Source organism: Trypanosoma melophagium (genome assembly GCF_022059095.1).
Source record: "Trypanosoma melophagium isolate St. Kilda chromosome Unknown ctg28segment0, whole genome shotgun sequence".
Lineage (NCBI taxonomy): Eukaryota > Euglenozoa > Kinetoplastea > Trypanosomatida > Trypanosomatidae > Trypanosoma > Trypanosoma melophagium.
The window spans coordinates 213,294-235,299 of NW_027125159.1; the positions used below are offsets into that span (position 1 = coordinate 213,294).

At 61.3% G+C, this 22,006-nt stretch overlaps 3 protein-coding genes across 3 annotated transcripts; 1 reads left to right on the forward strand and 2 right to left on the reverse strand.

Moving 5' to 3' along the window:
• Nucleotides 1–4: 4 nt before the first annotated feature.
• On the forward strand, nt 5–3,465 carry LSM04_009353 (uncharacterized protein; the record flags this gene model as incomplete). Its single annotated transcript, XM_067330718.1, has 2 exons — nt 5–3,338; nt 3,413–3,465. The coding sequence occupies 2 exons, from the start codon at nt 5–7 to the stop codon at nt 3,463–3,465; spliced, it is 3,387 nt and encodes a 1,128-aa protein (XP_067190358.1).
• Nucleotides 3,466–3,562: 97 nt separating this feature from the next.
• On the reverse strand, nt 3,563–20,106 carry LSM04_000136 (uncharacterized protein; the record flags this gene model as incomplete). The annotated part of the gene is made up of 2 exons (XM_067330729.1): nt 3,563–9,195; nt 9,246–20,106. 2 exons carry the CDS (start codon nt 20,104–20,106, stop codon nt 3,563–3,565), a joined length of 16,494 nt encoding a protein of 5,497 aa, XP_067190269.1.
• Nucleotides 20,107–20,491: 385 nt separating this feature from the next.
• On the reverse strand, nt 20,492–20,842 carry LSM04_008526 (uncharacterized protein; the record flags this gene model as incomplete). Its single annotated transcript, XM_067330740.1, has 1 exon — nt 20,492–20,842. The coding sequence occupies one exon, from the start codon at nt 20,840–20,842 to the stop codon at nt 20,492–20,494; it is 351 nt and encodes a 116-aa protein (XP_067190350.1).
• Between the last annotated feature and the right edge of the window lie 1,164 nt (nt 20,843–22,006).

Below are 22,006 nucleotides of genomic sequence, written 5' to 3' on the forward strand. Positions count from 1 at the left end.
TCAGATGCCGAACTGCTGCTGGCCTCTGCGCTGCTGCTGCTCTCACGTGGCTCTTCAGATGCCGAGCTGCTGCTGGCCTCTGCGCTGCTGCTGCTCTCACGTGGCTCTTCAGATGCCGAACTGCTGCTGGCCTCTGCGCTGCTGCTGCTCTCACGTGGCTCTTCAGATGCCGAACTGCTGCTGGCCTCTGCGCTGCTGCTGCTCTCACGTGGCTCTTCAGATGCCGAGCTGCTGCTGGCCTCTGCGCTGCTGCTGCTCTCACGTGGCTCTTCAGATGCCGAGCTGCTGCTGGCCTCTGCGCTGCTGCTGCTCTCACGTGGCTCTTCAGATGCCGAGCTGCTGCTGGCCTCTGCGCTGCTGCTGCTCTCACGTGGCTCTTCAGATGCCGAGCTGCTGCTGGCCTCTGCGCTGCTGCTGCTCTCACGTGGCTCTTCAGATGCCGAACTGCTGCTGGCCTCTGCGCTGCTGCTGCTCACGTGGCTCTTCAGATGCCGAGCTGCTGCTGGCCTCTGCGCTGCTGCTGCTCTCACGTGGCTCTTCAGATGCCGAACTGCTGCTGGCCTCTGCGCTGCTGCTGCTCTCACGTGGCTCTTCAGATGCCGAACTGCTGCTGGCCTCTGCGCTGCTGCTGCTCTCACGTGGCTCTTCAGATGCCGAACTGCTGCTGGCCTCTGCGCTGCTGCTGCTCTCACGTGGCTCTTCAGATGCCGAGCTGCTGCTGGCCTCTGCGCTGCTGCTGCTCTCACGTGGCTCTTCAGATGCCGAACTGCTGCTGGCCTCTGCGCTGCTGCTGCTCTCACGTGGCTCTTCAGATGCCGAGCTGCTGCTGGCCTCTGCGCTGCTGCTGCTCTCACGTGGCTCTTCAGATGCCGAGCTGCTGCTGGCCTCTGCGCTGCTGCTGCTCTCACGTGGCTCTTCAGATGCCGAACTGCTGCTGGCCTCTGCGCTGCTGCTGCTCTCACGTGGCTCTTCAGATGCCGAGCTGCTGCTGGCCTCTGCGCTGCTGCTGCTCTCACGTGGCTCTTCAGATGCCGAGCTGCTGCTGGCCTCTGCGCTGCTGCTGCTCTCACGTGGCTCTTCAGATGCCGAACTGCTGCTGGCCTCTGCGCTGCTGCTGCTCTCACGTGGCTCTTCAGATGCCGAGCTGCTGCTGGCCTCTGCGCTGCTGCTGCTCTCACGTGGCTCTTCAGATGCCGAACTGCTGCTGGCCTCTGCGCTGCTGCTGCTCTCACGTGGCTCTTCAGATGCCGAACTGCTGCTGGCCTCTGCGCTGCTGCTGCTCTCACGTGGCTCTTCAGATGCCGAGCTGCTGCTGGCCTCTGCGCTGCTGCTGCTCTCACGTGGCTCTTCAGATGCCGAACTGCTGCTGGCCTCTGCGCTGCTGCTGCTCTCACGTGGCTCTTCAGATGCCGAGCTGCTGCTGGCCTCTGCGCTGCTGCTGCTCTCACGTGGCTCTTCAGATGCCGAACTGCTGCTGGCCTCTGCGCTGCTGCTGCTCTCACGTGGCTCTTCAGATGCCGAGCTGCTGCTGGCCTCTGCGCTGCTGCTGCTCTCACGTGGCTCTTCAGATGCCGAACTGCTGCTGGCCTCTGCGCTGCTGCTGCTCTCACGTGGCTCTTCAGATGCCGAACTGCTGCTGGCCTCTGCGCTGCTGCTGCTCTCACGTGGCTCTTCAGATGCCGAACTGCTGCTGGCCTCTGCGCTGCTGCTGCTCTCACGTGGCTCTTCAGATGCCGAGCTGCTGCTGGCCTCTGCGCTGCTGCTGCTCTCACGTGGCTCTTCAGATGCCGAGCTGCTGCTGGCCTCTGCGCTGCTGCTGCTCTCACGTGGCTCTTCAGATGCCGAACTGCTGCTGGCCTCTGCGCTGCTGCTGCTCTCACGTGGCTCTTCAGATGCCGAACTGCTGCTGGCCTCTGCGCTGCTGCTGCTCTCACGTGGCTCTTCAGATGCCGAACTGCTGCTGGCCTCTGCGCTGCTGCTGCTCTCACGTGGCTCTTCAGATGCCGAGCTGCTGCTGGCCTCTGCGCTGCTGCTGCTCTCACGTGGCTCTTCAGATGCCGAACTGCTGCTGGCCTCTGCGCTGCTGCTGCTCTCACGTGGCTCTTCAGATGCCGAACTGCTGCTGGCCTCTGCGCTGCTGCTGCTCTCACGTGGCTCTTCAGATGCCGAACTGCTGCTGGCCTCTGCGCTGCTGCTGCTCTCACGTGGCTCTTCAGATGCCGAGCTGCTGCTGGCCTCTGCGCTGCTGCTGCTCTCACGTGGCTCTTCAGATGCCGAACTGCTGCTGGCCTCTGCGCTGCTGCTGCTCTCACGTGGCTCTTCAGATGCCGAGCTGCTGCTGGCCTCTGCGCTGCTGCTGCTCTCACGTGGCTCTTCAGATGCCGAGCTGCTGCTGGCCTCTGCGCTGCTGCTGCTCTCACGTGGCTCTTCAGATGCCGAACTGCTGCTGGCCTCTGCGCTGCTGCTGCTCTCACGTGGCTCTTCAGATGCCGAGCTGCTGCTGGCCTCTGCGCTGCTGCTGCTCTCACGTGGCTCTTCAGATGCCGAACTGCTGCTGGCCTCTGCGCTGCTGCTGCTCTCACGTGGCTCTTCAGATGCCGAGCTGCTGCTGGCCTCTGCGCTGCTGCTGCTCTCACGTGGCTCTTCAGATGCCGAGCTGCTGCTGGCCTCTGCGCTGCTGCTGCTCTCACGTGGCTCTTCAGATGCCGAGCTGCTGCTGGCCTCTGCGCTGCTGCTGCTCTCACGTGGCTCTTCAGATGCCGAGCTGCTGCTGGCCTCTGCGCTGCTGCTGCTCTCACGTGGCTCTTCAGATGCCGAGCTGCTGCTGGCCTCTGCGCTGCTGCTGCTCTCACGTGGCTCTTCAGATGCCGAACTGCTGCTGGCCTCTGCGCTGCTGCTGCTCTCACGTGGCTCTTCAGATGCCGAGCTGCTGCTGGCCTCTGCGCTGCTGCTGCTCTCACGTGGCTCTTCAGATGCCGAACTGCTGCTGGCCTCTGCGCTGCTGCTGCTCTCACGTGGCTCTTCAGATGCCGAACTGCTGCTGGCCTCTGCGCTGCTGCTGCTCTCACGTGGCTCTTCAGATGCCGAACTGCTGCTGGCCTCTGCGCTGCTGCTGCTCTCACGTGGCTCTTCAGATGCCGAACTGCTGCTGGCCTCTGCGCTGCTGCTGCTCTCACGTGGCTCTTCAGATGCCGAACTGCTGCTGGCCTCTGCGCTGCTGCTGCTCTCACGTGGCTCTTCAGATGCCGAGCTGCTGCTGGCCTCTGCGCTGCTGCTGCTCTCACGTGGCTCTTCAGATGCCGAACTGCTGCTGGCCTCTGCGCTGCTGCTGCTCTCACGTGGCTCTTCAGATGCCGAACTGCTGCTGGCCTCTGCGCTGCTGCTGCTCTCACGTGGCTCTTCAGATGCCGAGCTGCTGCTGGCCTCTGCGCTGCTGCTGCTCTCACGTGGCTCTTCAGATGCTGAGCTGCTGCTGGCCTCTGCGCTGCTGCTGCTCTCACGTGGCTCTTCAGATGCCGAACTGCTGCTGGCCTCTGCGCTGCTGCTGCTCTCACGTGGCTCTTCAGATGCCGAACTGCTGCTGGCCTCTGCGCTGCTGCTGCTCTCGTGGCTCTTCAGATGCCGAGCTGCTGCTGGCCTCTGCGCTGCTGCTGCTCTCACGTGGCTCTTCAGATGCCGAACTGCTGCTGGCCTCTGCGCTGCTGCTGCTCTCACGTGGCTCTTCAGATGCCGAGCTGCTGCTGGCCTCTGCGCTGCTGCTGCTCTCACGTGGCTCTTCAGATGCCGAGCTGCTGCTGGCCTCTGCGCTGCTGCTGCTCTCACGTGGCTCTTCAGATGCCGAACTGCTGCTGGCCTCTGCGCTGCTGCTGCTCTCACGTGGCTCTTCAGATGCCGAACTGCTGCTGGCCTCTGCGCTGCTGCTGCTCTCACGTGGCTCTTCAGATGCCGAACTGCTGCTGGCCTCTGCGCTGCTGCTGCTCTCACGTGGCTCTTCAGATGCCGAACTGCTGCTGGCCTCTGCGCTGCTGCTGCTCTCACGTGGCTCTTCAGATGCCGAACTGCTGCTGGCCTCTGCGCTGCTGCTGCTCTCACGTGGCTCTTCAGATGCCGAGCTGCTGCTGGCCTCTGCGCTGCTGCTGCTCTCACGTGGCTCTTCAGATGCCGAGCTGCTGCTGGCCTCTGCGCTGCTGCTGCTCTCACGTGGCTCTTCAGATGCCGAACTGCTGCTGGCCTCTGCGCTGCTGCTGCTCTCACGTGGCTCTTCAGATGCCGAACTGCTGCTGGCCTCTGCGCTGCTGCTGCTCTCACGTGGCTCTTCAGATGCCGAACTGCTGCTGGCCTCTGCGCTGCTGCTGCTCTCACGTGGCTCTTCAGATGCCGAGCTGCTGCTGGCCTCTGCGCTGCTGCTGCTCTCACGTGGCTCTTCAGATGCCGAACTGCTGCTGGCCTCTGCGCTGCTGCTGCTCTCACGTGGCTCTTCAGATGCCGAGCTGCTGCTGGCCTCTGCGCTGCTGCTGCTCTCACGTGGCTCTTCAGATGCCGAACTGCTGCTGGCCTCTGCGCTGCTGCTGCTCTCACGTGGCTCTTCAGATGCCGAGCTGCTGCTGGCCTCTGCGCTGCTGCTGCTCTCACGTGGCTCTTCAGATGCCGAGCTGCTGCTGGCCTCTGCGCTGCTGCTGCTCTCACGTGGCTCTTCAGATGCCGAGCTGCTGCTGGCCTCTGCGCTGCTGCTGCTCTCACGTGGCTCTTCAGATGCCGAACTGCTGCTGGCCTCTGCGCTGCTGCTGCTCTCACGTGGCTCTTCAGATGCCGAGCTGCTGCTGGCCTCTGCGCTGCTGCTGCTCTCACGTGGCTCTTCAGATGCTGAGCTGCTGCTGGCCTCTGCTGGCCTCTGCGCTGCTGCTGCTGGCCTCTGCGCTGCTGCTGCTCTCACGTGGCTCTTCAGATGCCGAGCTGCTGCTGGCCTCTGCGCTGCTGCTGCTCTCACGTGGCTCTTCAGATGCCGAGCTGCTGCTGGCCTCTGCGCTGCTGCTGCTCTCACGTGGCTCTTCAGATGCCGAGCTGCTGCTGGCCTCTGCGCTGCTGCTGCTCTCACGTGGCTCTTCAGATGCCGAGCTGCTGCTGGCCTCTGCGCTGCTGCTGCTCTCACGTGGCTCTTCAGATGCCGAGCTGCTGCTGGCCTCTGCGCGCTGCTGCTGCTCTCACGTGGCTCTTCAGATGCCGAGCTGCTGCTGGCCTCTGCGCTGCTGCTGCTCTCACGTGGCTCTTCAGATGCCGAACTGCTGCTGGCCTCTGCGCTGCTGCTGCTCTCACGTGGCTCTTCAGATGCCGAGCTGCTGCTGGCCTCTGCGCTGCTGCTGCTCTCACGTGGCTCTTCAGATGCCGAGCTGCTGCTGGCCTCTGCGCTGCTGCTGCTCTCACGTGGCTCTTCAGATGCCGAGCTGCTGCTGGCCTCTGCGCTGCTGCTGCTCTCACGTGGCTCTTCAGATGCCGAGCTGCTGCTGGCCTCTGCGCTGCTGCTGCTCTCACGTGGCTCTTCAGATGCCGAGCTGCTGCTGGCCTCTGCGCTGCTGCTGCTCTCACGTGGCTCTTCAGATGCCGAGCTGCTGCTGGCCTCTGCGCTGCTGCTGCTCTCACGTGGCTCTTCAGATGCCGAGCTGCTGCTGGCCTCTGCGCTGCTGCTGCTCTCACGTGGCTCTTCAGATGCCGAACTGCTGCTGGCCTCTGCGCTGCTGCTGCTCTCACGTGGCTCTTCAGATGCCGAGCTGCTGCTGGCCTCTGCGCTGCTGCTGCTCTCACGTGGCTCTTCAGATGCCGAACTGCTGCTGGCCTCTGCGCTGCTGCTGCTCTCACGTGGCTCTTCAGATGCCGAACTGCTGCTGGCCTCTGCGCTGCTGCTGCTCTCACGTGGCTCTTCAGATGCCGAACTGCTGCTGGCCTCTGCGCTGCTGCTGCTCTCACGTGGCTCTTCAGATGCCGAACTGCTGCTGGCCTCTGCGCTGCTGCTGCTCTCACGTGGCTCTTCAGATGCCGAACTGCTGCTGGCCTCTGCGCTGCTGCTGCTCTCACGTGGCTCTTCAGATGCCGAGCTGCTGCTGGCCTCTGCGCTGCTGCTGCTCTCACGTGGCTCTTCAGATGCCGAACTGCTGCTGGCCTCTGCGCTGCTGCTGCTCTCACGTGGCTCTTCAGATGCCGAGCTGCTGCTGGCCTCTGCGCTGCTGCTGCTCTCACGTGGCTCTTCAGATGCCGAGCTGCTGCTGGCCTCTGCGCTGCTGCTGCTCTCACGTGGCTCTTCAGATGCCGAGCTGCTGCTGGCCTCTGCGCTGCTGCTGCTCTCACGTGGCTCTTCAGATGCCGAACTGCTGCTGGCCTCTGCGCTGCTGCTGCTCTCACGTGGCTCTTCAGATGCCGAGCTGCTGCTGGCCTCTGCGCTGCTGCTGCTCTCACGTGGCTCTTCAGATGCCGAGCTGCTGCTGGCCTCTGCGCTGCTGCTGCTCTCACGTGGCTCTTCAGATGCCGAGCTGCTGCTGGCCTCTGCGCTGCTGCTGCTCTCACGTGGCTCTTCAGATGCCGAGCTGCTGCTGGCCTCTGCGCTGCTGCTGCTCTCACGTGGCTCTTCAGATGCCGAACTGCTGCTGGCCTCTGCGCTGCTGCTGCTCTCACGTGGCTCTTCAGATGCCGAACTGCTGCTGGCCTCTGCGCTGCTGCTGCTCTCACGTGGCTCTTCAGATGCCGAACTGCTGCTGGCCTCTGCGCTGCTGCTGCTCTCACGTGGCTCTTCAGATGCTGAGCTGCTGCTGGCCTCTGCGCTGCTGCTGCTCTCACGTGGCTCTTCAGATGCCGAACTGCTGCTGGCCTCTGCGCTGCTGCTGCTCTCACGTGGCTCTTCAGATGCCGAGCTGCTGCTGGCCTCTGCGCTGCTGCTGCTCTCACGTGGCTCTTCAGATGCCGAACTGCTGCTGGCCTCTGCGCTGCTGCTGCTCTCACGTGGCTCTTCAGATGCCGAGCTGCTGCTGGCCTCTGCGCTGCTGCTGCTCTCACGTGGCTCTTCAGATGCCGAACTGCTGCTGGCCTCTGCGCTGCTGCTGCTCTCACGTGGCTCTTCAGATGCCGAGCTGCTGCTGGCCTCTGCGCTGCTGCTGCTCTCACGTGGCTCTTCAGATGCCGAACTGCTGCTGGCCTCTGCGCTGCTGCTGCTCTCACGTGGCTCTTCAGATGCCGAGCTGCTGCTGGCCTCTGCGCTGCTGCTGCTCTCACGTGGCTCTTCAGATGCCGAGCTGCTGCTGGCCTCTGCGCTGCTGCTGCTCTCACGTGGCTCTTCAGATGCCGAGCTGCTGCTGGCCTCTGCGCTGCTGCTGCTCTCACGTGGCTCTTCAGATGCCGAACTGCTGCTGGCCTCTGCGCTGCTGCTGCTCTCACGTGGCTCTTCAGATGCCGAGCTGCTGCTGGCCTCTGCGCTGCTGCTGCTCTCACGTGGCTCTTCAGATGCCGAACTGCTGCTGGCCTCTGCGCTGCTGCTGCTCTCACGTGGCTCTTCAGATGCCGAGCTGCTGCTGGCCTCTGCGCTGCTGCTGCTCTCACGTGGCTCTTCAGATGCCGAACTGCTGCTGGCCTCTGCGCTGCTGCTGCTCTCACGTGGCTCTTCAGATGCCGAACTGCTGCTGGCCTCTGCGCTGCTGCTGCTCTCACGTGGCTCTTCAGATGCCGAGCTGCTGCTGGCCTCTGCGCTGCTGCTGCTCTCACGTGGCTCTTCAGATGCCGAACTGCTGCTGGCCTCTGCGCTGCTGCTGCTCTCACGTGGCTCTTCAGATGCCGAGCTGCTGCTGGCCTCTGCGCTGCTGCTGCTCTCACGTGGCTCTTCAGGTGCCGAACTGCTGCTGCTGGCCTCTGCGCTGCTGCTGCTCTCACGTGGCTCTTCAGATGCCGAGCTGCTGCTGGCCTCTGCGCTGCTGCTGCTCTCACGTGGCTCTTCAGATGCCGAACTGCTGCTGGCCTCTGCGCTGCTGCTGCTCTCACGTGGCTCTTCAGATGCCGAGCTGCTGCTGGCCTCTGCGCTGCTGCTGCTCTCACGTGGCTCTTCAGATGCCGAGCTGCTGCTGGCCTCTGCGCTGCTGCTGCTCTCACGTGGCTCTTCAGATGCCGAACTGCTGCTGGCCTCTGCGCTGCTGCTGCTCTCACGTGGCTCTTCAGATGCCGAGCTGCTGCTGGCCTCTGCGCTGCTGCTGCTCTCACGTGGCTCTTCAGATGCCGAACTGCTGCTGGCCTCTGCGCTGCTGCTGCTCTCACGTGGCTCTTCAGATGCCGAGCTGCTGCTGGCCTCTGCGCTGCTGCTGCTCTCACGTGGCTCTTCAGATGCCGAGCTGCTGCTGGCCTCTGCGCTGCTGCTGCTCTCACGTGGCTCTTCAGATGCCGAACTGCTGCTGGCCTCTGCGCTGCTGCTGCTCTCACGTGGCTCTTCAGATGCCGAACTGCTGCTGGCCTCTGCGCTGCTGCTGCTCTCACGTGGCTCTTCAGATGCCGAACTGCTGCTGGCCTCTGCGCTGCTGCTGCTCTCACGTGGCTCTTCAGATGCCGAACTGCTGCTGGCCTCTGCGCTGCTGCTGCTCTCACGTGGCTCTTCAGATGCCGAGCTGCTGCTGGCCTCTGCGCTGCTGCTGCTCTCACGTGGCTCTTCAGATGCCGAGCTGCTGCTGGCCTCTGCGCTGCTGCTGCTCTCACGTGGCTCTTCAGATGCTGAGCTGCTGCTGGCCTCTGCGCTGCTGCTGCTCTCACGTGGCTCTTCAGATGCCGAGCTGCTGCTGGCCTCTGCGCTGCTGCTGCTCTCACGTGGCTCTTCAGATGCCGAGCTGCTGCTGGCCTCTGCGCTGCTGCTGCTCTCACGTGGCTCTTCAGATGCCGAACTGCTGCTGGCCTCTGCGCTGCTGCTGCTCTCACGTGGCTCTTCAGGTGCCGAACTGCTGCTGGCCTCTGCGCTGCTGCTGCTCTCACGTGGCTCTTCAGATGCCGAACTGCTGCTGGCCTCTGCGCTGCTGCTGCTCTCACGTGGCTCTTCAGATGCCGAGCTGCTGCTGGCCTCTGCGCTGCTGCTGCTCTCACGTGGCTCTTCAGATGCCGAGCTGCTGCTGGCCTCTGCGCTGCTGCTGCTCTCACGTGGCTCTTCAGATGCCGAGCTGCTGCTGGCCTCTGCTGACGTGGCTCTTCAGATGCCGAGCTGCTGCTGGCCTCTGCGCTGCTGCTGCTCTCACGTGGCTCTTCAGATGCCGAACTGCTGCTGGCCTCTGCGCTGCTGCTGCTCTCACGTGGCTCTTCAGATGCCGAGCTGCTGCTGGCCTCTGCGCTGCTGCTGCTCTCACGTGGCTCTTCAGATGCCGAACTGCTGCTGGCCTCTGCGCTGCTGCTGCTCTCACGTGGCTCTTCAGATGCTGAGCTGCTGCTGGCCTCTGCGCTGCTGCTGCTCTCACGTGGCTCTTCAGATGCCGAACTGCTGCTGGCCTCTGCGCTGCTGCTGCTCTCACGTGGCTCTTCAGATGCCGAGCTGCTGCTGGCCTCTGCGCTGCTGCTGCTCTCACGTGGCTCTTCAGATGCCGAACTGCTGCTGGCCTCTGCGCTGCTGCTGCTCTCACGTGGCTCTTCAGATGCCGAGCTGCTGCTGGCCTCTGCGCTGCTGCTGCTCTCACGTGGCTCTTCAGATGCCGAGCTGCTGCTGGCCTCTGCGCTGCTGCTGCTCTCACGTGGCTCTTCAGATGCCGAGCTGCTGCTGGCCTCTGCGCTGCTGCTGCTCTCACGTGGCTCTTCAGATGCCGAGCTGCTGCTGGCCTCTGCGCTGCTGCTGCTCTCACGTGGCTCTTCAGATGCCGAGCTGCTGCTGGCCTCTGCGCTGCTGCTGCTCTCACGTGGCTCTTCAGATGCCGAACTGCTGCTGGCCTCTGCGCTGCTGCTGCTCTCACGTGGCTCTTCAGATGCCGAACTGCTGCTGGCCTCTGCGCTGCTGCTGCTCTCACGTGGCTCTTCAGATGCCGAGCTGCTGCTGGCCTCTGCGCTGCTGCTGCTCTCACGTGGCTCTTCAGATGCCGAACTGCTGCTGGCCTCTGCGCTGCTGCTGCTCTCACGTGGCTCTTCAGATGCCGAGCTGCTGCTGGCCTCTGCGCTGCTGCTGCTCTCACGTGGCTCTTCAGATGCCGAACTGCTGCTGGCCTCTGCGCTGCTGCTGCTCTCACGTGGCTCTTCAGATGCCGAGCTGCTGCTGGCCTCTGCGCTGCTGCTGCTCTCACGTGGCTCTTCAGATGCCGAGCTGCTGCTGGCCTCTGCGCTGCTGCTGCTCTCACGTGGCTCTTCAGATGCCGAGCTGCTGCTGGCCTCTGCGCTGCTGCTGCTCTCACGTGGCTCTTCAGATGCCGAACTGCTGCTGGCCTCTGCGCTGCTGCTGCTCTCACGTGGCTCTTCAGATGCCGAGCTGCTGCTGGCCTCTGCGCTGCTGCTGCTCTCACGTGGCTCTTCAGATGCCGAGCTGCTGCTGGCCTCTGCGCTGCTGCTGCTCTCACGTGGCTCTTCAGATGCCGAGCTGCTGCTGGCCTCTGCGCTGCTGCTGCTCTCACGTGGCTCTTCAGATGCCGAACTGCTGCTGGCCTCTGCGCTGCTGCTGCTCTCACGTGGCTCTTCAGATGCTGAGCTGCTGCTGGCCTCTGCGCTGCTGCTGCTCTCACGTGGCTCTTCAGATGCCGAACTGCTGCTGGCCTCTGCGCTGCTGCTGCTCTCACGTGGCTCTTCAGATGCCGAGCTGCTGCTGGCCTCTGCGCTGCTGCTGCTCTCACGTGGCTCTTCAGATGCCGAACTGCTGCTGGCCTCTGCGCTGCTGCTGCTCTCACGTGGCTCTTCAGATGCCGAGCTGCTGCTGGCCTCTGCGCTGCTGCTGCTCTCACGTGGCTCTTCAGATGCCGAACTGCTGCTGGCCTCTGCGCTGCTGCTGCTCTCACGTGGCTCTTCAGATGCTGAGCTGCTGCTGGCCTCTGCGCTGCTGCTGCTCTCACGTGGCTCTTCAGATGCCGAGCTGCTGCTGGCCTCTGCGCTGCTGCTGCTCTCACGTGGCTCTTCAGATGCCGAGCTGCTGCTGGCCTCTGCGCTGCTGCTGCTCTCACGTGGCTCTTCAGATGCCGAGCTGCTGCTGGCCTCTGCGCTGCTGCTGCTCTCACGTGGCTCTTCAGATGCCGAGCTGCTGCTGGCCTCTGCGCTGCTGCTGCTCTCACGTGGCTCTTCAGATGCCGAACTGCTGCTGGCCTCTGCGCTGCTGCTGCTCTCACGTGGCTCTTCAGATGCCGAACTGCTGCTGGCCTCTGCGCTGCTGCTGCTCTCACGTGGCTCTTCAGATGCCGAGCTGCTGCTGGCCTCTGCGCTGCTGCTGCTCTCACGTGGCTCTTCAGATGCCGAGCTGCTGCTGGCCTCTGCGCTGCTGCTGCTCTCACGTGGCTCTTCAGATGCCGAGCTGCTGCTGGCCTCTGCGCTGCTGCTGCTCTCACGTGGCTCTTCAGATGCCGAACTGCTGCTGGCCTCTGCGCTGCTGCTGCTCTCACGTGGCTCTTCAGATGCCGAACTGCTGCTGGCCTCTGCGCTGCTGCTGCTCTCACGTGGCTCTTCAGATGCCGAGCTGCTGCTGGCCTCTGCGCTGCTGCTGCTCTCACGTGGCTCTTCAGATGCCGAGCTGCTGCTGGCCTCTGCGCTGCTGCTGCTCTCACGTGGCTCTTCAGATGCCGAGCTGCTGCTGGCCTCTGCGCTGCTGCTGCTCTCACGTGGCTCTTCAGATGCCGAGCTGCTGCTGGCCTCTGCGCTGCTGCTGCTCTCACGTGGCTCTTCAGATGCCGAGCTGCTGCTGGCCTCTGCGCTGCTGCTGCTCTCACGTGGCTCTTCAGATGCCGAGCTGCTGCTGGCCTCTGCGCTGCTGCTGCTCTCACGTGGCTCTTCAGATGCCGAACTGCTGCTGGCCTCTGCGCTGCTGCTGCTCTCACGTGGCTCTTCAGATGCCGAGCTGCTGCTGGCCTCTGCGCTGCTGCTGCTCTCACGTGGCTCTTCAGATGCCGAGCTGCTGCTGGCCTCTGCGCTGCTGCTGCTCTCACGTGGCTCTTCAGATGCCGAGCTGCTGCTGGCCTCTGCGCTGCTGCTGCTCTCACGTGGCTCTTCAGATGCCGAACTGCTGCTGGCCTCTGCGCTGCTGCTGCTCTCACGTGGCTCTTCAGATGCCGAACTGCTGCTGGCCTCTGCGCTGCTGCTGCTCTCACGTGGCTCTTCAGATGCCGAGCTGCTGCTGGCCTCTGCGCTGCTGCTGCTCTCACGTGGCTCTTCAGATGCCGAACTGCTGCTGGCCTCTGCGCTGCTGCTGCTCTCACGTGGCTCTTCAGATGCCGAGCTGCTGCTGGCCTCTGCGCTGCTGCTGCTCTCACGTGGCTCTTCAGATGCCGAGCTGCTGCTGGCCTCTGCGCTGCTGCTGCTCTCACGTGGCTCTTCAGATGCCGAGCTGCTGCTGGCCTCTGCGCTGCTGCTGCTCTCACGTGGCTCTTCAGATGCCGAGCTGCTGCTGGCCTCTGCGCTGCTGCTGCTCTCACGTGGCTCTTCAGATGCCGAACTGCTGCTGGCCTCTGCGCTGCTGCTGCTCTCACGTGGCTCTTCAGATGCCGAACTGCTGCTGGCCTCTGCGCTGCTGCTGCTCTCACGTGGCTCTTCAGATGCCGAGCTGCTGCTGGCCTCTGCGCTGCTGCTGCTCTCACGTGGCTCTTCAGATGCCGAGCTGCTGCTGGCCTCTGCGCTGCTGCTGCTCTCACGTGGCTCTTCAGATGCCGAGCTGCTGCTGGCCTCTGCGCTGCTGCTGCTCTCACGTGGCTCTTCAGATGCCGAACTGCTGCTGGCCTCTGCGCTGCTGCTGCTCTCACGTGGCTCTTCAGATGCCGAACTGCTGCTGGCCTCTGCGCTGCTGCTGCTCTCACGTGGCTCTTCAGATGCCGAGCTGCTGCTGGCCTCTGCGCTGCTGCTGCTCTCACGTGGCTCTTCAGATGCCGAACTGCTGCTGGCCTCTGCGCTGCTGCTGCTCTCACGTGGCTCTTCAGATGCCGAGCTGCTGCTGGCCTCTGCGCTGCTGCTGCTCTCACGTGGCTCTTCAGATGCCGAGCTGCTGCTGGCCTCTGCGCTGCTGCTGCTCTCACGTGGCTCTTCAGATGCCGAGCTGCTGCTGGCCTCTGCGCTGCTGCTGCTCTCACGTGGCTCTTCAGATGCCGAGCTGCTGCTGGCCTCTGCGCTGCTGCTGCTCTCACGTGGCTCTTCAGATGCCGAGCTGCTGCTGGCCTCTGCGCTGCTGCTGCTCTCACGTGGCTCTTCAGATGCCGAGCTGCTGCTGGCCTCTGCGCTGCTGCTGCTCTCACGTGGCTCTTCAGATGCCGAGCTGCTGCTGGCCTCTGCGCTGCTGCTGCTCTCACGTGGCTCTTCAGATGCCGAGCTGCTGCTGGCCTCTGCGCTGCTGCTGCTCTCACGTGGCTCTTCAGATGCCGAGCTGCTGCTGGCCTCTGCGCTGCTGCTGCTCTCACGTGGCTCTTCAGATGCCGAGCTGCTGCTGGCCTCTGCGCTGCTGCTGCTCTCACGTGGCTCTTCAGATGCCGAGCTGCTGCTGGCCTCTGCGCTGCTGCTGCTCTCACGTGGCTCTTCAGATGCCGAACTGCTGCTGGCCTCTGCGCTGCTGCTGCTCTCACGTGGCTCTTCAGATGCCGAGCTGCTGCTGGCCTCTGCGCTGCTGCTGCTCTCACGTGGCTCTTCAGATGCCGAGCTGCTGCTGGCCTCTGCGCTGCTGCTGCTCTCACGTGGCTCTTCAGATGCCGAGCTGCTGCTGGCCTCTGCGCTGCTGCTGCTCTCACGTGGCTCTTCAGATGCCGAACTGCTGCTGGCCTCTGCGCTGCTGCTGCTCTCACGTGGCTCTTCAGATGCCGAGCTGCTGCTGGCCTCTGCGCTGCTGCTGCTCTCACGTGGCTCTTCAGATGCCGAGCTGCTGCTGGCCTCTGCGCTGCTGCTGCTCTCACGTGGCTCTTCAGATGCCGAACTGCTGCTGGCCTCTGCGCTGCTGCTGCTCTCACGTGGCTCTTCAGATGCCGAGCTGCTGCTGGCCTCTGCGCTGCTGCTGCTCTCACGTGGCTCTTCAGATGCTGAGCTGCTGCTGGCCTCTGCGCTGCTGCTGCTCTCACGTGGCTCTTCAGATGCCGAGCTGCTGCTGGCCTCTGCGCTGCTGCTGCTCTCACGTGGCTCTTCAGATGCCGAACTGCTGCTGGCCTCTGCGCTGCTGCTGCTCTCACGTGGCTCTTCAGATGCCGAGCTGCTGCTGGCCTCTGCGCTGCTGCTGCTCTCACGTGGCTCTTCAGATGCCGAACTGCTGCTGGCCTCTGCGCTGCTGCTGCTCTCACGTGGCTCTTCAGATGCCGAACTGCTGCTGGCCTCTGCGCTGCTGCTGCTCTCACGTGGCTCTTCAGATGCTGAGCTGCTGCTGGCCTCTGCGCTGCTGCTGGCCTCTGCGCTGCTGCTGCTCTCACGTGGCTCTTCAGATGCCGAGCTGCTGCTGGCCTCTGCGCTGCTGCTGCTCTCACGTGGCTCTTCAGATGCCGAGCTGCTGCTGGCCTCTGCGCTGCTGCTGCTCTCACGTGGCTCTTCAGATGCCGAACTGCTGCTGGCCTCTGCGCTGCTGCTGCTCTCACGTGGCTCTTCAGATGCCGAGCTGCTGCTGGCCTCTGCGCTGCTGCTGCTCTCACGTGGCTCTTCAGATGCCGAACTGCTGCTGGCCTCTGCGCTGCTGCTGCTCTCACGTGGCTCTTCAGATGCCGAACTGCTGCTGGCCTCTGCGCTGCTGCTGCTCTCACGTGGCTCTTCAGATGCCGAGCTGCTGCTGGCCTCTGCGCTGCTGCTGCTCTCACGTGGCTCTTCAGATGCCGAACTGCTGCTGGCCTCTGCGCTGCTGCTGCTCTCACGTGGCTCTTCAGATGCCGAGCTGCTGCTGGCCTCTGCGCTGCTGCTGCTCTCACGTGGCTCTTCAGATGCCGAACTGCTGCTGGCCTCTGCGCTGCTGCTGCTCTCACGTGGCTCTTCAGATGCCGAACTGCTGCTGGCCTCTGCGCTGCTGCTGCTCTCACGTGGCTCTTCAGATGCCGAGCTGCTGCTGGCCTCTGCGCTGCTGCTGCTCTCACGTGGCTCTTCAGATGCCGAACTGCTGCTGGCCTCTGCGCTGCTGCTGCTCTCACGTGGCTCTTCAGATGCCGAACTGCTGCTGGCCTCTGCGCTGCTGCTGCTCTCACGTGGCTCTTCAGATGCCGAGCTGCTGCTGGCCTCTGCGCTGCTGCTGCTCTCACGTGGCTCTTCAGATGCCGAACTGCTGCTGGCCTCTGCGCTGCTGCTGCTCTCACGTGGCTCTTCAGATGCCGAGCTGCTGCTGGCCTCTGCGCTGCTGCTGCTCTCACGTGGCTCTTCAGATGCCGAGCTGCTGCTGGCCTCTGCGCTGCTGCTGCTCTCACGTGGCTCTTCAGATGCCGAGCTGCTGCTGGCCTCTGCGCTGCTGCTGCTCTCACGTGGCTCTTCAGATGCCGAGCTGCTGCTGGCCTCTGCGCTGCTGCTGCTCTCACGTGGCTCTTCAGATGCCGAGCTGCTGCTGGCCTCTGCGCTGCTGCTGCTCTCACGTGGCTCTTCAGATGCCGAGCTGCTGCTGGCCTCTGCGCTGCTGCTGCTCTCACGTGGCTCTTCAGATGCCGAGCTGCTGCTGGCCTCTGCGCTGCTGCTGCTCTCACGTGGCTCTTCAGATGCCGAGCTGCTGCTGGCCTCTGCGCTGCTGCTGCTCTCACGTGGCTCTTCAGATGCCGAGCTGCTGCTGGCCTCTGCGCTGCTGCTGCTCTCACGTGGCTCTTCAGATGCCGAACTGCTGCTGGCCTCTGCGCTGCTGCTGCTCTCACGTGGCTCTTCAGATGCCGAGCTGCTGCTGGCCTCTGCGCTGCTGCTGCTCTCACGTGGCTCTTCAGATGCCGAACTGCTGCTGGCCTCTGCGCTGCTGCTGCTCTCACGTGGCTCTTCAGATGCCGAGCTGCTGCTGGCCTCTGCGCTGCTGCTGCTCTCACGTGGCTCTTCAGATGCCGAACTGCTGCTGGCCTCTGCGCTGCTGCTGCTCTCACGTGGCTCTTCAGATGCCGAACTGCTGCTGGCCTCTGCGCTGCTGCTGCTCTCACGTGGCTCTTCAGATGCCGAGCTGCTGCTGGCCTCTGCGCTGCTGCTGCTCTCACGTGGCTCTTCAGATGCCGAGCTGCTGCTGGCCTCTGCGCTGCTGCTGCTCTCACGTGGCTCTTCAGATGCCGAGCTGCTGCTGGCCTCTGCGCTGCTGCTGCTCTCACGTGGCTCTTCAGATGCCGAGCTGCTGCTGGCCTCTGCGCTGCTGCTGCTCTCACGTGGCTCTTCAGATGCCGAGCTGCTGCTGGCCTCTGCGCTGCTGCTGCTCTCACGTGGCTCTTCAGATGCCGAACTGCTGCTGGCCTCTGCGCTGCTGCTGCTCTCACGTGGCTCTTCAGATGCCGAGCTGCTGCTGGCCTCTGCGCTGCTGCTGCTCTCACGTGGCTCTTCAGATGCCGAACTGCTGCTGGCCTCTGCGCTGCTGCTGCTCTCACGTGGCTCTTCAGATGCCGAGCTGCTGCTGGCCTCTGCGCTGCTGCTGCTCTCACGTGGCTCTTCAGATGCCGAGCTGCTGCTGGCCTCTGCGCTGCTGCTGCTCTCACGTGGCTCTTCAGATGCCGAGCTGCTGCTGGCCTCTGCGCTGCTGCTGCTCTCACGTGGCTCTTCAGATGCCGAGCTGCTGCTGGCCTCTGCGCTGCTGCTGCTCTCACGTGGCTCTTCAGATGCCGAGCTGCTGCTGGCCTCTGCGCTGCTGCTGCTCTCACGTGGCTCTTCAGATGCCGAACTGCTGCTGGCCTCTGCGCTGCTGCTGCTCTCACGTGGCTCTTCAGATGCCGAACTGCTGCTGGCCTCTGCGCTGCTGCTGCTCTCACGTGGCTCTTCAGATGCCGAGCTGCTGCTGGCCTCTGCGCTGCTGCTGCTCTCACGTGGCTCTTCAGATGCCGAACTGCTGCTGGCCTCTGCGCTGCTGCTGCTCTCACGTGGCTCTTCAGATGCCGAACTGCTGCTGGCCTCTGCGCTGCTGCTGCTCTCACGTGGCTCTTCAGATGCCGAGCTGCTGCTGGCCTCTGCGCTGCTGCTGCTCTCACGTGGCTCTTCAGATGCCGAGCTGCTGCTGGCCTCTGCGCTGCTGCTGCTCTCACGTGGCTCTTCAGATGCCGAACTGCTGCTGGCCTCTGCGCTGCTGCTGCTCTCACGTGGCTCTTCAGATGCCGAGCTGCTGCTGGCCTCTGCGCTGCTGCTGCTCTCACGTGGCTCTTCAGATGCCGAGCTGCTGCTGGCCTCTGCGCTGCTGCTGCTCTCACGTGGCTCTTCAGATGCCGAGCTGCTGCTGGCCTCTGCGCTGCTGCTGCTCTCACGTGGCTCTTCAGATGCCGAGCTGCTGCTGGCCTCTGCGCTGCTGCTGCTCTCACGTGGCTCTTCAGATGCCGAGCTGCTGCTGGCCTCTGCGCTGCTGCTGCTCTCACGTGGCTCTTCAGATGCCGAGCTGCTGCTGGCCTCTGCGCTGCTGCTGCTCACGTGGCTCTTCAGATGCCGAGCTGCTGCTGGCCTCTGCGCTGCTGCTGCTCTCACGTGGCTCTTCAGATGCCGAGCTGCTGCTGGCCTCTGCGCTGCTGCTGCTCTCACGTGGCTCTTCAGATGCCGAGCTGCTGCTGGCCTCTGCGCTGCTGCTGCTCTCACGTGGCTCTTCAGATGCCGAGCTGCTGCTGGCCTCTGCGCTGCTGCTGCTCTCACGTGGCTCTTCAGATGCCGAGCTGCTGCTGGCCTCTGCGCTGCTGCTGCTCTCACGTGGCTCTTCAGATGCCGAACTGCTGCTGGCCTCTGCGCTGCTGCTGCTCTCACGTGGCTCTTCAGATGCCGAACTGCTGCTGGCCTCTGCGCTGCTGCTGCTCTCACGTGGCTCTTCAGATGCCGAGCTGCTGCTGGCCTCTGCGCTGCTGCTGCTCTCACGTGGCTCTTCAGATGCCGAGCTGCTGCTGGCCTCTGCGCTGCTGCTGCTCTCACGTGGCTCTTCAGATGCCGAGCTGCTGCTGGCCTCTGCGCTGCTGCTGCTCTCACGTGGCTCTTCAGATGCCGAACTGCTGCTGGCCTCTGCGCTGCTGCTGCTCTCACGTGGCTCTTCAGATGCCGAGCTGCTGCTGGCCTCTGCGCTGCTGCTGCTCTCACGTGGCTCTTCAGATGCCGAGCTGCTGCTGGCCTCTGCGCTGCTGCTGCTCTCACGTGGCTCTTCAGATGCCGAGCTGCTGCTGGCCTCTGCGCTGCTGCTGCTCTCACGTGGCTCTTCAGATGCCGAGCTGCTGCTGGCCTCTGCGCTGCTGCTGCTCTCACGTGGCTCTTCAGATGCCGAGCTGCTGCTGGCCTCTGCGCTGCTGCTGCTCTCACGTGGCTCTTCAGATGCCGAACTGCTGCTGGCCTCTGCGCTGCTGCTGCTCTCACGTGGCTCTTCAGATGCCGAACTGCTGCTGGCCTCTGCGCTGCTGCTGCTCTCACGTGGCTCTTCAGATGCCGAACTGCTGCTGGCCTCTGCGCTGCTGCTGCTCTCACGTGGCTCTTCAGATGCCGAGCTGCTGCTGGCCTCTGCGCTGCTGCTGCTCTCACGTGGCTCTTCAGATGCCGAACTGCTGCTGGCCTCTGCGCTGCTGCTGCTCTCACGTGGCTCTTCAGATGCCGAACTGCTGCTGGCCTCTGCGCTGCTGCTGCTCTCACGTGGCTCTTCAGATGCCGAACTGCTGCTGGCCTCTGCGCTGCTGCTGCTCTCACGTGGCTCTTCAGATGCCGAACTGCTGCTGGCCTCTGCGCTGCTGCTGCTCTCACGTGGCTCTTCAGATGCCGAGCTGCTGCTGGCCTCTGCGCTGCTGCTGCTCTCACGTGGCTCTTCAGATGCCGAGCTGCTGCTGGCCTCTGCGCTGCTGCTGCTCTCACGTGGCTCTTCAGATGCCGAACTGCTGCTGGCCTCTGCGCTGCTGCTGCTCTCACGTGGCTCTTCAGATGCTGAGCTGCTGCTGGCCTCTGCGCTGCTGCTGCTCTCACGTGGCTCTTCAGATGCCGAGCTGCTGCTGGCCTCTGCGCTGCTGCTGCTCTCACGTGGCTCTTCAGATGCCGAGCTGCTGCTGGCCTCTGCGCTGCTGCTGCTCTCACGTGGCTCTTCAGATGCCGAGCTGCTGCTGGCCTCTGCGCTGCTGCTGCTCTCACGTGGCTCTTCAGATGCCGAACTGCTGCTGGCCTCTGCGCTGCTGCTGCTCTCACGTGGCTCTTCAGATGCCGAACTGCTGCTGGCCTCTGCGCTGCTGCTGCTCTCACGTGGCTCTTCAGATGCCGAGCTGCTGCTGGCCTCTGCGCTGCTGCTGCTCTCACGTGGCTCTTCAGATGCTGAGCTGCTGCTGGCCTCTGCGCTGCTGCTGCTCTCACGTGGCTCTTCAGATGCCGAGCTGCTGCTGGCCTCTGCGCTGCTGCTGCTCTCACGTGGCTCTTCAGATGCCGAACTGCTGCTGGCCTCTGCGCTGCTGCTGCTCTCACGTGGCTCTTCAGATGCCGAACTGCTGCTGGCCTCTGCGCTGCTGCTGCTCTCACGTGGCTCTTCAGATGCCGAGCTGCTGCTGGCCTCTGCGCTGCTGCTGCTCTCACGTGGCTCTTCAGATGCCGAGCTGCTGCTGGCCTCTGCGCTGCTGCTGCTCTCACGTGGCTCTTCAGATGCCGAACTGCTGCTGGCCTCTGCGCTGCTGCTGCTCTCACGTGGCTCTTCAGATGCCGAACTGCTGCTGGCCTCTGCGCTGCTGCTGCTCTCACGTGGCTCTTCAGATGCCGAGCTGCTGCTGGCCTCTGCGCTGCTGCTGCTCTCACGTGGCTCTTCAGATGCCGAAGCTGCTGCTGGCCTCTGCGCTGCTTATCTCGAAGTGAACTTTTTAGTGCAATCACGCTAGTTGACGCAAGTAAATTCATGTTGTTGCTTTTTTTTCTTAATTTGACAAGTACGTTGCAAAAATTTCTTTGTTGAAACGTCAAATGGCTAGAGAGGAAAAATATACAAGAGAGTACTGATGATTTTAGAAAACCCCACAATTTGCACTACACAGAACCAAATTGTATTAAGCAAGATCCAATCCTATTTTTGAATACACGCATCTTAATCAAGATAAGTTTGGTATCATCATCTATCCAATTGGAAAAAATATGCACACAGGTATCCCCAGACGCAGCAGTACACCAAATAGAAAATCCCGTCCCTATAGAATCTCTAGGACCTTGGGACTTCCAATTCTTTAGATGGGTGCTTTTTTCTTATATATATATATATATATATATATCATCAAATTTAGCTACTTTATTACCATCGACTAGTATAAGACTCTTCACCTGAGACTTTACCCTTTGCATCACTGATACGTGAAAGCAAACCCTGATAAGCTCTTTTGTTGAGATCTAAATTAAAAGATATCACGACAGAAAAAAATGGTGTATTACCAACGAAACACCTAAAAAATCCATAGTTCAAGAGAAAAAAATTCTTTATATTATCCGTTGTACATTCACGATTTAGGTTCCAATACTTGGGAGAGCGTAACACGTGGTGAGCGGTTTTAGTTTCTAGATTCTGTTTAGCAGTGACAACCGCTGAAATGGGGGAATCCGTTAGGTAATGATAAATCTGCTTTCCCCACCCTCTATCTCGAATCATATTACTGAGGAAACCAAAGGGAGCAAACTCCCAAAATGTCAAGAACCCCTTTAGTAACAGAAATAAGAAACTCACAAGTTCCTATTCGTTTCGCAAGTTGACAATGAGCATATTCATTAATTAAGAGTATAATCAACAGTGGAGTCCCGAACTCCATTACTTCTATTTTTAAAGTTTAACCAAGCGAAAGAATCTATTTTTCCAATGTTAATAAGGAATGAAATTAGGTGGATCGTTTGTACTAAAAGAATTAATATCAGACCTAGACCACACTTACTTTTAAGCATACAATCACTGTTTAGGTACGACGTGCCCGTTAAACAAAGAAGAAAATTATTCTAGCGAATAGCAGAAAAGAATCCCAGTTTATAATAATATGCATTTAAAATACAAGACATTCGTCAATTTTAATTCCCATGAGATATCAATTTACCTCCCAAAGTATAATAGTGGTTACTTTATTGTAAAAGCACTAAATCCAATGTGTTTTCAAATCTCATCCTGCTGCTTCTGAAGCAGTAAAAGAACCCCCGTAGTTGAACGCTATTATAGCGCCAATGGTAACAAACAAGAGCACTTGGACACTTATTATGGTTATTCAACAAACCCTAGTACCGTTCACCTTTTCCACCTCGTACAGAAGCAAATATTGGGAAATTAGTCATAAAAAAAGAATTGGCAGCCACACAATCCCTCCTTCTAACCCCTTAAAACATCTTATTCGGTAAAAAAGGAAACCATTCACGCATATAATGAGTATCATCGAATTTACCAAGAAAAAAAAGGTTTTCCCAGATGTCGTTAATGAATTCATTGCTTTAATTTTCCTTAGACTCACGACCATCCAAAAAAAAAATTAAGTTCCCAAATGAGTAAGCAAAACAGAGCTGGGAATCCACAATTCCTATCGTTGTTAAACCCTGCATCCCGTTACTTAGCACTGGCGTTCCAAGAAAGATAAAGGCGTTAACCCACGACAAGAATGTACCTAAGCAAAATCCTGACACATATTTTTTACGGGAACTAAAAAATAGTAATAATAATAATAATAATAATAATAATAATAATAATAATAATAATAATAACAATAATAATAATAATAATAATAATAATAATAATAATAATAGTAATAATAATAATAATAATAATAATAATAGTAATAAT